The sequence below is a fragment of the Thalassophryne amazonica genome, chromosome 21, assembly GCF_902500255.1.
Source record: "Thalassophryne amazonica chromosome 21, fThaAma1.1, whole genome shotgun sequence".
Lineage (NCBI taxonomy): Eukaryota > Metazoa > Chordata > Actinopteri > Batrachoidiformes > Batrachoididae > Thalassophryne > Thalassophryne amazonica.
Window position 1 is genome coordinate 29,072,235 of NC_047123.1, and position 17,202 is coordinate 29,089,436.

Sequence of the window (17,202 nt, forward strand, 5' to 3'; positions counted from 1 at the left end):
GAACGGCAGTAGACCTGTTTGTGTGCCCATGTGAACCTGGTAGACATGTTTTAGGGTCATCATCCTCTTGTAGGGTACTGTACAGCAAATTGGACTGATGGAGAATTGGCACCTTGCCAGGAACTGGGCAATTGGGACAACTTTTCTAAGGCAGGTATGGAAGTGGATTTCATCCTTCTGAACAAGGTTGACGGATCCATGCCCATCCATTCTCAGGCCATCAACCTCTGGTAGGGTATTGTAAGGCAAATAATTGGACTGATGGAGAAATCCTAAACTCTCAAAATTTCCAACAAGGAAAGATGTAGGCATCTTACCAGGAATTGGGCAATTGGGGCAACTTTTCTAAGGCAGGTATGAAAGTGAATTTCATCTTTCTGAACATGGTGGACAAACCCATGTCCAAGATCGGACTAAAGCGGCAATGTTGAGTCTCTACCACGTGGGCAAAGAAAGGTATGTGCGAGTGTCTTTGCTGTCCTGAATTCCCTGCTACTTTTATGTATTCACTCAGAAAACTTTACTCGCAAGGAGGTCAAATTCTAGAATTCACTTTTCTCAGGGTATGTGGCAGCACATTTAGAGTCCCACAGGTCTGTTTTGTTTACGGTGAAAGCTTGGCATCCTTGAGATGCCTCTGTGCTTTATCACCATCTTTGAGAACTGTCTGCTGTATGCTAATCCTTCAAGACTTCATCTCCCACCTGCCAACCCTCATTATTTTCATGCTGTATTTGAGATAAACAAAGCTCAGTGCCAGTGAGAGCTCTTTCTATAAGACAGTAATGAAGATGGAGATGGCAAGATGAGCCACAGGCAAAGAAACTGTTCTTGAGTACATCAAATATTTCTTTATGTCAAGGTGAGTTGGCGCCGAGATTCATCCAGATTGATCACATTGGTATTTCAAGGGCCAATAAGCATAATCAAGTTGAAATCTGCCTGGGTTGTTGCCAACCAGGATCCAAGATTGTTCTGTCGTGGGGCAGACGTGGCAATGCGCAGCACCGGCACATGCTCCCAGACATGAATTATTAAGAAATACATATAGTATGCTATTCATCCATCCATCTATTTTCTATACCTGCTCATTCCAATTAAAGGTCACAGGGGGCTGGAGCCTATCCCAGCAGTCATAGGGCGTGAGGTGGGGTACACCCTGGACAGGACATAGTATGCTACTATTTGATAAATATGTCTCGAGTAGGCAGTTCTCAAAATCTGAGTGACCAGTCAAGAGGAGACTCCTGAAGGAAGTCTAACAACAAACCCCAATAATGTCATTTTTAATTTGGGTACGGCACAAATTAAAACTTTTTTTATTATTGATAATTTCTGATTTTCCTGTCGAAGTGACAAATGTGTAAGGACACTTGCGCAAAGGGTGCCAGTGCAGCGAATTTAGCTTTTTCTTAATACATGTACTGGATTTAAGCAATCTGCGAACATGACCAATGTAGTGTGTGTAAACACCTGTTTTGGTCTCGTTTAGATGGAAATAACCCCAGATTATACTTAATCCCGTAATACCTCTAATTTAAAAATAGTCCAAATATAGAAGTATGTACGACAAAAGCTAGCACTTTTAACTATGTATAACCAACATACTCCGGTACTACCAACCAAACAAGTAGCACCTTGCAGTGATTATCCATGTTTTTAACTTTCTGTGGCTACGATGAGATTTTGCCAGGTTTCTGGCATTATTGTAAATGTTGAAATGAGTTTAACAAAAACCAACAACTTCACATGGATTTCTTGAAAAACCTCTCCTAAAAGTAGCAGCATACTTAATCACCGAATGACACTACTGGGTCCTGCTGTAGTCGCGCGGAGTGTCTGGGTACCACCGTGCAGAAATGTCTCCCACCCGTAGGAACGCCAAACACAAAAAGAAGTAAGAACAATTCCAAACCAGGGTATTTTCATATTTATGACATCAAATTCCTGCCATTTTGCACCTCCTGCCCTCCTCCTGAAGTCACTCTCGGCCTTATCTCAAACATCTCAATCTCCATGCATACAATTAACCCCTTCCCCCTTGCGGTCTCAGCGCCATTCCTCCCGCTCAGCAATTAGCATAAGCACAATAGCTAGACAGAGAACAGTCAGGAAAAAACACAAAACAGACCTGAAAAGCCTTTATTTTATCTATTCACCGGCCCTGGGTTTGGTTTGACCCGCCTGTGGAGTTACAGGCATTAACGCAAAGGGAATCGCACGCCAAGTTGATCAATTCATCCTACCAGACAATCAAATCAGGCCGCGATTGATGGGGTAGAAAATTCGATGGGCTTATTGTTTTTTTCGCCTGAGTCGGAACAATGCTTCTCCATGATGGATGAGCGATCCACTGATTGTGGAAAATTAGACATTTTACAGTTCCCTGGCTTGGTGCCATTTGCTCATTAAGGACCACAAAATAATTGGTTGCGTGCGGTAGAATAAAAAAAAAACACATGGCTGACACTGGTACATTGTTTATTAATCTATAGCAGCAGTACAGATATCATATATAGGCAGTGTCTTTTTTAACATATTCCATAAAGAAGAAATATAAATACATTGAATTATTTCGCTATTCTTTCTATGTTGCTACATTGAAAGAATGTGTAGTGAAAACCTTGAAGTTGTGTTTTCTTATTATTCGTACAACTTGAAAGGCAATATTAGTATATAAATATTCTCAGACTTCACGGGGAAATAGGTAGTTTTGACATGGGGCGTAAAAACGGCTACATTAAGACCGCACAGTTCGACCAAGCTCCAGAAATACCATTTACAATCTGAGTTTTATACAAATGTTCTGAGGAAGTGACAAGATATATGGATTGTCACTTGGGATAGCCGTAAGCAAAAATCGGCAAAGGGCGTAGTAATGTTTTTCTTGAGAAACTTAAATGCATACATGCAAAATCATTGGAAAAACTGATTTGATGCCAATCTTGTCACTTTAAGGGGGTATTTAGGCACAAAGCTACTGAGTGAAAAGTACTAATTAAATTAATTAATTACTAACAGTAGCCTCAGTCCCCTTAGCAGTATTATAGAGTGATCCTATGATATTAGCAATTAAAATGTTAACTCATGCATATCAACAGAAATAAACTATAAACTGGAATTACTGCAATGATTCAGAGTGCAAGGCCATAGTGCAGCACTACACTGAATTATGGGTAATAATAAAAAACAAGTTACATTAGCCGACTATGCTAGCTTTAAGCAGAACTGGCTATCCTGGTTGTGATGGATAGCCACAGATCCAACTAGCCATATCTAGCTAATATCTTCCAATTTACTCACCACGGATATAAATTTTTCTAAGAAATACCACATTTATGGATGTGGAGGACAGCATTGTTTATACCGGACATTGTTACATTGATATGGCGCATTTGTTTAGAAAGGATTAAAGAAAATGCTAACTGTGGTTAGCATTACCATATGTGGTCACACATTACCGTTTCGTATTACCATGTGTGGCCACATGACAGTGGTAAGCAATTAGCATTAGCAGTTCCTTCGCTGTAATTAACACAATCACTGCTGATGTTAACGGTTTGGCAGGCAGGCTAACATCAATGATGAGTAACTTGCTAACTGCAGTTAGCATTAGCATATGCCATGATGCCAGTTATGAGCGCCACATCCTGAAATCCAGAGCAGTACTACTACAGAATAAGTTTTTAGAGGCATGAGAATAAAAAACATCAGTAGTAAGTAAAAAGGAATGTAAACATTTTTCCCCAAGGTTTTTGAAAGTCTCAAGCAGGAATTTAGACGGTAAAAAATAGTTTTGGTTAAGTCAGTACATTCAACAGTCTGAACTATTTTAGTGCAAATATTGTGTGATATTAGATTAGCCTCATAATAAAAACCAGCGCCTCATTTCCACATAGCATACGTAGCTTTAACGTCTGTTTACCCATTTATTCCTCTAAACGTCTTATGTTTGACATAGTGCCAAGCTCCTCCATCCTTTTTTTAATAATTTTTTGCTAAATTTAACTTTTGCCATAAATTCGAGAGAGACTGTATGCGCGTTGCGCTTGCCAGCTAGCTTTGGAAAGCTAACAAGCTAGCTCCTTCATTTCCATCGTTTGTTGACAATCAAAGTGTAGTTGGAGAAGTAAAAAGAAAGTAGTTTAGCGACTTTAATACATTGTGGATATTCGTTAATTTTTGCAACGGTAAGAAGCAAACATGTTGCCTTGTTTTTGTCTCCATCGTGTTCTGTGCGCATATTTCACACAACTGGACGATGAAAAACAGAAAGTTAGCTTCTCTTAGCTGGTAAGGTTTCCGTAATGACATGCATTTGCTCATGTTGAACACAACATGGCGTATTGCGTATATTACAGACAGTCCATACGCTATGTGGAAAAAAGGCGCTAATATGTAAACTTTGGTGCACCAAATCAATCTCAGAAAAGTATACATTCAATAATATAAAAAAAAGTCAAACCAAGAAACATAACAAATACACACATAATCAAAAAGCATCAGCACTAACTTAACTATCATCTAAAAAAAAACAAAGGTGGAATAAAGGGCCTAAAGGGTAATACTTGGTAGCGATTAAAAGAGACTGAAGGAGAACGGCTTCAAACAAAATGCCACGAAACAGCAGCTTTGAACTGCCTTCTGCCTGGAGGGCAACATGCGGGGCTTAACCGGAACCAGAATTCTTTTCTTTTCACACATGTGCAAATGTCCATGAGGTAGGAATGACACAGAGCGGTGGTGGTGGTGGTGGGGGACCACCACGCACTCAGCTGCAATGACTTTCAGCCGTATTTCAACATATGTAAGTCACTCAAAAAGTGAATTCCAAAGAAACTCATACTCGTCATGTAATTTTTTTTTCCCGCCTCCCCAACAGAGCATTGCGTTAGCCTTTGAATACCCATTTTAATGGGTTGAAAAGTTGACGCTACACCCTTATCCGTGAACCAGAGACACGCCGTGATGCAAAGCTCGTTTCCACATGTAGTAGGTAGAGCGTGGTGTAAAGGGGAAGTAAGACCGGAATTCCTTAAATGTTGGGAAGGATTTTTCCTCAAAGCGTTGCTGCAGGAATAGCTTCGCCCGGGCCTTAAAGTTGGCCAAAGCCACAACATCCATGGCAAACATTTGCTCATTGATTGGCGCCATGCCGCCGTACATGTGCTTTGAGCGCGAGGCATTGAAGGAAGCCATAGTTGAACCTAGCAGACATGGACGATTCCCTACAAATGGGAACATACTGGGACCATCAATCTTTCCTTCACCCATCGTGCTTTTTGTGGCGGTATCATTCAGACTCTCTGGCACACTGATCGCCGGTGTGTGGGGAATTAGTTTTTTCTTTCGTTTGCGGGTCGGACCACTACGCCACAACCAATAGAAGCAAGGTGACATGGACGGGAACTTGAGCTTGAACTTTGTCAGGGATAATTTTGACTTTTGTACATGGAGCTTCGCTGCATCTCGAAGCTGTTTCTTGCTCATGTAAGCCAGATTGAAGCTTCTGTGTTTCTGCCTGCAGATCCTCATTTTAGGCAACACCGCCTGGTTGGCGTTTGGCAACAGTTGCGAAATATGATTATGACTTTGGCTCTTGTCTGCATCTGAGCTGTCCTCACTGCTCCCAGCGGGGCCTTTGTAACCTCTGTTGAACACCAAGGCTTCTCTCCTCCAGTTGTAGTAGGTGGACCTGGAGATCCCAGGAAAATTTCTTTTGAAGATCCTGAAAGGGAGCGAGGAATTCATTGCAATGCAATTCTGCAAACAGCGCTTAGCCTCTTGCATGTGAGCCACATTCTGAGCCCGCTCAAGGTCCAGCTTGCCAAGACTGACGCCGAACATCCTGGCCACGCTCCCGTGGTTCTCTTGCTCGTCCTGCTTTGCCTCGGGTGAAGACCAAACCTCCTGCTCTGTGCTCTCTCCTGGACTTATCTCTCCGGTTGAAGATGAGGTGGAGAAGTTTCCTCCAGATTTCAGGAGCTCGTGCTTCCAATTGTAGTAAGATGATCTCGAGATCTCTGGGAACATCTCTTTGAACTGGTGCAGGGGGATGAGCTTACCCTCCAAGTAGCAGGTCTGCAGGAAATGCTTAGCCTCGTACCTTGCTGCCGACTTTTTGCAGTGCTCCTGAGTCTGCCTCTTCCAGCGGTAGAAAGTCCTCTTGGTGATGTTGTACTTGTCTTTTAAATTGGAGTAGGAAAGATGGGAATCCTGGGGCAGCTGCATCTCACTGGTGACTGGCCTGACCTGCTCACTGTTGGGGCTTCCAAATGTGAGGTCTGTTGTTTGGACAAGTGGAACAAAATGGTTAGGCCTGAACAAGGAACCCAACTGCAGCTCACCAGACCACATGATATGGAGCGTTACCAGATCCAAGTCCTTCGGACAGCTCCTTGGACGTACGACCCGATTGAAATAAGGTCGAATCTTGAGGTTGAACATAGGGTAGATGGAGTAGATGTTAAACTGGAGGACTGATGACAGAGCGTACACGTGCCACATGTTGGCGTATGAACCTGGGAAGCAGGACGCTTTCACATCGGCATCAAATATGGCTTCCAGGACTGCGACGGGCAAGTTGACCATATCCTCGGATTCCTCTGCGCAGAGACTGAAACGCACTGCCTGCAGCATCATTTTAGAATCGATCATCCCAGATAGGTAGTACCTCTTCCACACCACCATTTCCACTACTGTTCGTACCTGTAGGGGGCAGTATGGATGAACAATACAATCACTCATTGGGTACCATTAAAAACTACTCACCATTTGGTTTTTTTTAAGCTCTAATCTCAAAGGGAAACATTTATATGTTAACTACCAAATTTTGCTTGGTTACCAAATTGGGAGGTCCTGCAACTTGTATACTGAAAAGTCACACTTCATTATTAATAATAAAAATTTGAATGACTATTTATTGAGGGGTTTCCCAGGAATCAAAGCATTAAACAACATGAACTAATGGGCATGGTAATGCATACTCTGTGCGTGTACATAATACCAATACTACTACTACTAATATATTAATGGCATAGTGACGCCATCCTGATGTTGCATACCACGTAATGAATACATGATTAACTGATTGATATAAGCCTTGGATCACCATTCCATCCCTATATGGGTTTGGAGATTGGGGAAAATGTGTTTTTTTTCATCCTGAAGCTGTGACCAATTTGTTCCAAAAGTTAATCATCTGGACACGCTCACCCCAGGAAGATTCCTACCAAATTTGGTGAAAATCTGCTCACTAGTTTCAGAGTTATTTTGTACATACACAACTCGTGCAATCAACTCTGGACTTTTAAATCTGCTGACTTAATAAAATAAAGGAATAACAAACAGCAACTGAAAAAGTTGTAATTTGAAGTGTATTTAGTATGAGTACTTTTGTTTTGTTCCGTTGTCATGAACAAGAAAAACATAAAAGCTGAGGATAAATACTTTTATAGAGTTGGTAAAAAGTTTTAAAAAGTCTCAAATTGCGCTGTTAACTGAGAGCGAGAGAAAGTATCAATGTGGATTCTGATACAGAATTACAGTTTCACATTTGATGGATTTTCACGTTTGATGGATTATTCCGCACCCTGACCATTGTTGGAGCGGCGCTGCCTCGGCTCGACGGTAAGCCTCACCGATCAAATTACCTACAGAAAAATAAACCGTGCAAACGGAATTGAATTAGAATGAGAATAAACACTTTCATGCTGGGTATGATATTCATGCTGTTACAGCTGCAAAGGTAAAGCTCCATTTGCGACGTGTTAACAGCTTGGACATCCGCAAATCATCAGATACAACAGGGTTATTCCCTAACTGACCGCTTTCTACTACTAACCCTACCAACCCAATGACTACCCTACCCAGTTCTTGTATCTTTTCCAAACTGGACCCAAACTTTTCACCAAGTTCCATTAAACTGTGTTGGTGGATCCACTGTTTTACTGGCACTGAAATGTATCAATTCCAATCAAGTGGATCGTGAACCGCTCACCTGTAGTTCCAAGCTGAGTCCAGTGGTTCCTACTAGCAGCATGCTGACTGCGTCAAACAGACGGTTGCCTTCCCCCTTACAGTTAAGGGGCAGAAGGTCACCAGGGGAATCAGGTGGGTACAGGCCATGAGCAACTTCATCGATGCCGGTCCAATCCAGGAAATTCCGGCAAGGGGTCTTGGGGAGTTGGAAGGGAGCAAGAACCTGCTCAACTTCCAGGGCCACTCCGTTGAGGACATCCAGGCCTGAGCTCTCCGTGGCTTCCTGGAGCTCCCCCAAAACAGACAGAACGACTTCGTTCCTCGGAATCATGCCTGAGGATCCGATGAGAGGTTGGAGGAACAAAATTTAAAGAGGGCAGAGAGGAGCTAAGAAAAGATCTAGAACTTTAGCTTCAAACCCAAATTACCTGAGGGGCAAGAGCCAGGATCTGTCCTCGCAGGAGGGCCGCTTGGACAGACGAACAAAAAACAAACAACTATTATGTGAAAATCATAACTAGACAAGATCAGCAAGACATGGAAACAGCAACGACAGTAACAATGTTGTGTTTTGACCTATAACTGGATGAGCTCATTACAAATGGTTCATAATTTCACTCGAGTACCGAAGACTTCAACCTTTTCACCATGTTTTGTGGAAATTGGACAAAAGCATTTCGAATAAAGAGCATCTTAAAAAAATGTCTCCTCTTGCTCTGTAGAATAAAGTTTCAAAAACAAAACCCAAATCCAGATGAACAATGAAATAATAAACTTTTTCACCTTGTTGAAAACTTTTAGAGTAATACAACTCACAGTCAAACAGACAATCCAACGCACAAATAAGAAATTGTTTGAAATGTTAAAAAAGAAGAAAAAAAATACTGTACTTCACTATGCAAAAGGAAGCTTTAAAGAAGATCCATGAGATTCTACACCCAGATCGCAATTAAAACCAGCATTTTAAGTGTTCATCCTCATAAGATTGATAACCAAATTTTATAGAGATCAGATGAAAACCTTAAATGTTAAAAACAATCACATAGCAAATGTTAAAAAAAAACTTAGCAATCCAGAATCCTGAGCTACATCAAAATTGCATGGTTTCCTCATAATTGAGCAACACTGATTATTTGCTTTTTTTAATATATATATATATATATATATATATATATATATATATATATATATATATATATATATATAATTTTCATAGAGGGATTTTTTTTTTACAAATTTGTGACATTCAAGTGAATCTACTTGTGAAAATAATTCTAAAATAATTATAAACAGTTGGAATTTATCAGGAAAGCCTGACTGCATAAACTGCAAGTTGAATTTAAAAAACAAACAAAAACAAAAACAAGAAAAACCTTTGATAACGTAACTAAAAGCAGTTCTGGAAAATATAAATGATCTAGATCTGGAACTGGTTATAAATTTGGAAATGGATATAAAGCAGAGTTCAAGAAGTTCATCAAGAAAAATAATTCCAATATTTTTCTGTAATTAAATTCTTTGCACCCAATTCTTTCCTGTCAGTGAAGACACACATTTGATTGTATCAAACTATATCTCACAGGAAGACCAATTTGAAAAGGTTTTTCTCAGAAATCAACCTTCATGTCACATTTTGTCTCAAAAAAAGACCCAATTCCATCAGATTTTACACAGATCCAATGTTGAAAAATCTAAAATACAGCTTGAATAAATAATCCCCACAATCCATATCTGAAAACTGACCAACACCGAAATTTAAATGGCCTCTTATTATTATTATTATTTCAGCAGGTTTCCTGAAACTCGGCTGAAAAGTTTTATTTTATTTATTATCAAAACAGCTGAATACACTTTGCATTTGCAGTAATTACGTTGAATACAGCGGGTTAAAATGTGTAACTAAGGGAAAAAGGCCTACAGGCATATTTAATACGCAGTGGCTCCTCTGTCACGACCAACACCGGCAATGACGTAACGTCTGCGCAAGAATGCGTTACTTAAGGAATGCAACGACTCGCATCTCCAGCTAGTGCAAGCTGGTTTAGACTAGTTGGTTCAGCTCCTATGTAATCTCTTTTTTTTTTTTTTTTTTTTTTTTTTTTTGCTATTTTCTGAATACTGTGGTACATTTGAAGATATTTTTTGTTCTTTTGTGGTATTGATTTTAACAGGGTGGTAATCTGCTCTCTGCTGCACGACGGGCTCGAATCATGACAAAATTATGGAGAAAATATGAAACTTCAATGAATTTCATACTTAGATGGTATGCTCGGTTGTGTTAGAGCTAGCTTAAGGTTAATTTTAGCAGCTACAAATTACTTGGGAGGTGCATTTTGTTGAAATGTGCCACTGCAGCACTATGTTGGAGCCACTGACTTTTTTTTTTTAACACAAACAAGACAAGAGCTGCAACAATTAATCCATTTTTTAAGTTTTTAAATGTCCAGATTCTCTGATTTTGGCCACTTAAATGTGAACATTTTCTGTTTTCTTGACTACTCTCTGACAGCAAAGTCAATATGGTTAGGCTGTGGATGAAACAAGACATTTGAGTGGGTCGTCTTGGGCTTTGGGAAACACTGAGCAGCATTATTCACAATTTTCTGACATTTTATGAACCACAACTAATTGCAAATCAATAAAATAAACATATTAATCCATAGTGAGAAATGAAACAGCTGCAAACCTTCAGCTTGTATGCCGCATCCAGCCCTCGGGCTGCCAGTTTGAGACCAACACAATGGGAAAAAAAAATATTATGACTGAATTATTTTATTTAAAAAATTTTAAAAAGAAGAAAAAAAAATAGAAAAACTATGCATCACAGAATTATTATTATTTTTTTTTTTGCTATTTTTCCTCAATACTGTAATTTAAAAAAGTTTTAAGAAAAAAAAAATATATAAAAACTATACATCTGAGAAATGTGTTCGTGCCTGTACTACAATGACAAAAGTTGCAATTTAACTCAAATTCTAATCAAAGTTCGATTTTTTGTTTGGTTTTTTTGTTGTTGTTGTTTTTTTACAAAGTTGTGGAAAAATTGAGCAAAAAAATATGCCACTTCACTCACATGCATTTTTAACTCATTAAGAGTTAATTTAAAAAAAAAAAAGTTTTACCTTGAAACCGGCTAATTTCTGGTTCAAAACAACGCAAACGAGAAGCATTTCCTACCTAGACGTCCACAGGATTCAATGTGAGTCAGAGGAAATCAGTTTCACACGGAGGTTGAAAATAATCCTCTTTGTTGGAGTTTTAGTCCATTGTGTGGTGGGCACAGAGGAGATTTGGGAGTGATATGCAGCACCTCCCTTCAGGAAATAGTCAATCTCTGCTCGGAGAAACGCCTCCTCCAGGAGCAGACAACAGCCAGGGTCAATTTCAATGTGAAGTGTTAACAAAAGCCAATGTGTTACAACCCGCAAGAACACACACATAACAGGCAAGTATCGGGACTTTTAGCTTTTTAAGCTAGGTGTTTGTGTGTTTTTTTTTCCTTGTTAGTAAGCTCCAATATGGCAACAGTTCACTTTTAAGGTGTAGTGCATTTAGATGATGCGTTCAATGACCCACAAATGTGTCGTTTATGTCTGTGAGGCTGCACAAGAAGGCCTTTCTGCAAGAAATGTGTCTGATTGGCTCAAAAAAAAAAAAAAAAAAACACTCCAGAGAGGTTTGTGGATTAGATGTTCAGACAGGGTGTGAGAGATGACGTTTATGAGAGGAGAAGCTTGGTTCTCCGTTGTATCACTTTTAACACCTCCGCTGGCCTCCTGCCTTTTGCAGGATTTCAGTAATCAAGGCCTTTTGTTCCACACATGCACAACAATCCCGTCCCCGTCCTCCCAGCTCCCCCCCACAAACCCTGTGGCTTTGGCCCCACACTGGGGGTACGGGAGCATTTGTCCCCTCGCTGATCCACGCACTCTGCAGACAAACCGGTGCCCGAGGTCACTCGAGGTCACGGCTTTGAACTTATCAGTGAGATAGTGAACATATGATCAGCTTCCCCTTTGATAAACGGTTTCATTTTATGGTAAATACAGACGAGAGGAAGCACAAGCAGGAAGACAAATACAGGAACTGAATCCATAAAAAAATTATGGTTTTGTACAAGGTGGTGAGGCAAAGTGACCCAATCTGGCAACTTGCTGGACAAATCCTTGAAAGCATTTTTAAAACTTCTTTGGTTAAAACACATAAAACAGATTGATAGGATTGTTCGCTGAGGAAAAAAAAATCCTCCTCTGATCTTGGTGGAATAATTAATATGTGTGCAGATTCCACAGTATTTTAATTACTTTATTTTATATAGTGAGACAAGATATTTTAATCAATTTCTCAAAGTGTTAACAGGCATATCCCCACAAAAACTGGAGGAAAGGTTAATCTTATCAAGAAGAGGAATCTGTTAAATTTAGCTGTGCGGGTCAGCATGTGCACGTGGATTCTGGAGCATTTTACATACTTCATTTTATATAGTGAGACAATAAAGACATTATTTGACATTTCAATTAGTTTCTCAAAGCATTTTCGGTGGATCGCCACAAAATTTGGTGGAAAGATCAGTCTTATTGAGAACATATATTTTTGGTCTAGATCGGGATATGGGTGTGAATTTGTGATTGGGTTTTTTCCATTAATTTTACAGTATGAAAAGGCCTATTTTTGACATTTTAATACATTTGACACTTCATTACATTTCTTGAATGGTTTTCAGTTGGATCTCCACCAACTGAAAACCTCTCCTCTTCAAATGGATGACCAATCTGGATCTGGAATTGGATTGTGGACTCTGCCAACGAAGTTGGAGGGAGTTATGTTTCGCCCGTTTGTGTGTATTTGTTTGATTGTGAACAGCCTGGAGCCCACAATTTGTCATATATCATTATGAAATTTTTACTGAAAATTCATATCCTGATAGGCAAGAACTGATTCAATTTCCACAGTCGTAGGTCAAAGGGCAAAGCAAGGAAAAATCTTGGAAAATTGAAAAATTTCTTATCTTTGACATTGTGCAATTTTTCAAAAATACATAACTCTGTCAAAAAAGATCAAATTTCTTTCATATTTGAAAGCATTATGTAGGATTGTATCCTTTATTGACTGACAAAGTTTGATCCTGATCTGATCCAGATTACAGATTTTGTGGCCATTTAAATTTAACATTGAAAACCCCACTTAATGTATATTTTACATTATATCTTGATCAAACGTGCCCCAATCACTCTCATATTTGAAAATGAGATGCAGACTGGCACTCACTGTCGCCTGACAAAGTTTGATCCGGATCTGATCTAAATTGCGGATTTAGTGGATATTTGATTTCAACGTTGAAAAGCCCTTTTGAGCTATATTTCCTATTATATTTCAGCTTATGAAAAGCTAACTTCTAACAGGACTTTGACCATGAAAAAAAAATTTCCAAGGTAAAAATTTGTGCAGTTGGGTTGGCAGAGGTTTGCACTCTACGAGTGCGGTGTTGTCCATGTCATTAATATCTCAAAATACTGATTTTAATGAAGATTCTCAGTTGTCTGTGTCACATAATAGTGGCGTGTTGTGATGATCTGATACGCGCATTCATGCAGGCGGACATTACCGCTTTCCCTCTCTGGTGCAAGTCCTCGTGTCTTCCACCCTTGACTCAATCACACATCTAGATGTGCTGCTCTGTGAACACAGTAGTGGGCTGGCTGCAAGCATTTAAAATGCAAATAGGGCAACACCAGAACTGGCTCCGGCAGTCTCTCACCTGCTGGGCCTCTGTGTGTGTCCGTGTGCGCACACTGGCAGGGGATGTCAAACAAGTCCTGGGCTGAAGCCGCTGGTGCACTCCAAATAAAGCTGAACATGTCTAAGCAGTGAAAATGGGGAATGTGAGGTTCATTCAGCAAGTGGACGCTGCAGGGTGCCAGAATCAGCCATGGGTCAGTTGATTGGTGTAAGAGCTCCCCAGAGGTACAAGTGGTGTCAGTGTCAAGTGGCCACCCTGTATTGTTAATATGTTATTGTGGTCACAAGAAGAAAAGATCAGATTTACTCCCCCGGGTCACCTATGGCGTCAGTGTCACGTGGCTACCCTGTATCAATATATTTTTGCAGCCACAAGAAAAAAATGATCAGCTAATCATTAATTTGCAAGTATATGTTCTAAACAACAACACAGTCTAATCAAATCATTTACTCCACCAGGTTACCTATGGTGTCAGTGTCAAGTGGCTACCCTGTATTAAGTATTTGCAGTCACAAGAAAAAAAATCAGCTAACTGTTAATATGCAAGTATATGTTCTAAACAACAACACAATCTAATCAAATCCTTTACTTCCCGGGGTACCTATGGTGTCAGTGTCAAGTGGCTACCCTGTATTAAGTAACTGTGGTCACAACAAAAAAAGATCAGCTTATCATTAATGGGTGATTCTTTAACTACGGGCACTACTGGCCTTGTAAATGTAATTTCCACCACACCATTGCCTTACAATATAAAGCACCTTGGGGCAACTGTTTGTTGTGATTTGGCGCTATATACATGTGCTCTGATGTCACTGTTTATCTCCATAGAAACTACCCAAACAATCTTTCATACAAACTGTTTAAAGGGACATTACAGTGTTGTGTGGAAATTACGGCAATAGTGTGGGACAACTAAAAAAAAAAATCACAACAGTTGTATGACATTGAATACCCCAATTATGTTTTGATTATTTTACTGATATTTTATTCAGAGACATTTTAAAACATTAGAAAAAATGTTTCTTTACCATTCATTTTTATCACTGAAAGTCAAAAGTCTGGGTGTGGGACAAGCACAAAACGGCAATATTTGCATATAATGATGCTGAAAAAAGGTGAAAGTCATCATAGACTACTAGAACAAATTTCTTAACACACTTTCATTGTAAAGATAACTATAAAAGTGTGAAATTTCCCCTTTTTTCTGTTTTTCATACAATATGATCAAAGGACATAATAAGTGCCCGTAGTTTAAGAATCACCCTAATATGCAGACATATGTTCTAAACAACACAGTCTCATCAAATCATTTACTCCCCCGGGTTACCTATGATGTCAGTGTCAAGTGACTACCCTGTATTAAGTAATTGTGGTCACAAGGAGAAAAAAAAAAAAAATCAACTAATCGTTAATATGCAAATATATGTTCTAAACAACAACACAATCTAAAATCATTTACTCCGCAGGGATACCTATGGTGTCAGTGTCAAGTGGCTACCCTGTATTAAGTAACTGTGGTCACAACAAAAAAAGATCAGCTAATCATTAATATGCAAACAGATGTTCTAAACAACAACAGAGTCTCATCAAATTATTTACTCCCCCTGGGTTACCTATCGTGTCAGTGTCAGAATTTGCAAATATATGTTCTAATCAACATCAGAATGTAACAATTCATCTACTTCCTGTGACCTTCCAAAAGTTAATTTTACAACCAAAAACAGAAACATTGCAACCCAGCGTCTGTTTAACCGAACCTTTGCCTGGACACCAGACACACTGCCTGCATGTACCAAAAACCACCTGACAAAATGGACCAGTGTGTGTGTACATCAAAGCGTGTGGACAGTCTCCACTTTAACCAGGTTAAAACAGCTCAGGTCAAGGTTTCATGGGGGATGCTTGGGTCCGCTATATGACTTTGTGTCAAACAAGTGGAAATCAGTGAGGAGTATCATGACCCCAGTGCCTGGAGAAGGCTGACGGGACGCCCATGTTTCACCTGGATGCAGCAGACAAGGAGATCTGTGATCTTACCTCAAATACAGAGCTCATATGCACCCAAAAACCAGCAGCTGTACCTTGAAGTTCATCTGTTTCCATGATGATGCCTTGTTCCCTCCCTTTAAGACCTACAAACAAAATGCAAATTAAAGAGTTATGAGCATTTGATATCAACCAGATCATCGCGTCCGCTGATCAAAAACTCCACCCATCACTGGACGTCCCAGCCAATGGTTGCCTGGCACCTAAACTTCTTGTTACTTCCCAGTAAAACCGCTGTTTGATTTGATGTGAGGACGTCTCTGCAGATCTGCTCACCGGCCTCGTCAAACCCATGTCAGCGAGACCAACCGCTGCAGATCCGTGACGCAATGTCTGGTCATCAAGACGCTGAAGAGGGTGAGATCTTTTATTTAAATCCTCTGGTTTGATCCAAGGGTCTGGATCTGGCCACTGCTGACTACATTAATACACTCATTAGGTCTTCATCACATGAACCTTTCCTGAGATCATCTCGTCTCCTCCGTAAGGACTGTGTCCAACAGCTGTTTCAAAGAAATGCTCCCATGATTACAGTTAAACACTAATATGAAGTCATATATTATTTTTCTAATGGTCACATGACGTTTGATCTCAGGTGGCCTTGAAAGGTTTGGAACGGCTGTTTCAAGGAATTGGTTTAAATCAATGAGAACTGGGTACCTTTGGGGGGGGGGGGGGGGGGGTGCGCAGTGATGGCAGATTGAATTCAACCAAAACATCAAATTCCTAATCACTTTAGGAACAGAAGGCAGATATCTATGGCGTGAAGAGCATTTGTGCCACCTAGTGGTGTTCAGGGAACGATGCCACACAACACATCAAAATCTGTATTTTGTGGTATTACGTATGGAAAATGTAATGCTGCCACATCGGTTTAAAACAAACCAACAAAAAAGTTTTAGCATCCATTTAAAACATTAAACTATTGTTTTTTACAAGATGCAAACTTACATCAAAAACCTGATAGAAATAAACAAAATAATGAATAGTAAGACCCTTCGGCTGCTCCCTTGTTTGCACTCGGGGTCGCCACAGCAAATCCAAGGTGGATCTGCATGTTGAATTGGCACAAGTTTTACGCCGGATGCCCTTCCTGACGCAACTCCACATTACATGGAGAAATGTGGCAGGGGTGGGATTTGAACACGGAACCTTCTGAACTGAAACCAAGTGCATTAACCACTTGGCCACCACCCCTGCCCAAACAAAATAATGATGAAAGAAATCACAATCCCAATAAAAATAAATAAAATCAGTGTCATGATTTATTTATTTATTTTAATCTGGTGTGGCAACATTATGCTTTAATTAACTGAGTACAGAATGTAAATAATTGTTAAAGACAGAGACAAATAGCTGGTCTGAGCAAGTCATTTTTTATTATTTTTTTTTTTTTATTTCATTTGTTGTTGTTTTTTCTTTTAAACAGTGCCTCA

General features: G+C 39.8%; 1 protein-coding gene across 3 annotated transcripts; it reads right to left on the bottom strand.

Annotated features, from left to right (window-relative positions):
- Positions 1-2,635: 2,635 nt before the first annotated feature.
- Positions 2,636-15,834, bottom strand: vrtn (vertebrae development associated). 3 transcript variants are annotated; one of them, XM_034162517.1, is made up of 4 exons: positions 15,802-15,834; positions 8,409-8,449; positions 8,000-8,313; positions 2,636-6,708 (listed from the first exon to the last, which is right to left on the bottom strand). In XM_034162517.1, exons 3-4 carry the CDS (start codon positions 8,309-8,311, stop codon positions 4,942-4,944), a joined length of 2,079 nt encoding a protein of 692 aa, XP_034018408.1. In that variant the 5' UTR covers positions 8,312-8,313; positions 8,409-8,449; positions 15,802-15,834; the 3' UTR covers positions 2,636-4,941. The 3 variants fall into 3 exon arrangements, with proteins under 3 accessions (XP_034018408.1, XP_034018407.1, XP_034018406.1); XM_034162516.1 differs by lacking the exon at positions 15,802-15,834 and adding an exon at positions 13,739-14,061; XM_034162515.1 differs by lacking the exon at positions 15,802-15,834 and having other exon boundaries at positions 8,409-9,053.
- Between the last annotated feature and the right edge of the window lie 1,368 nt (positions 15,835-17,202).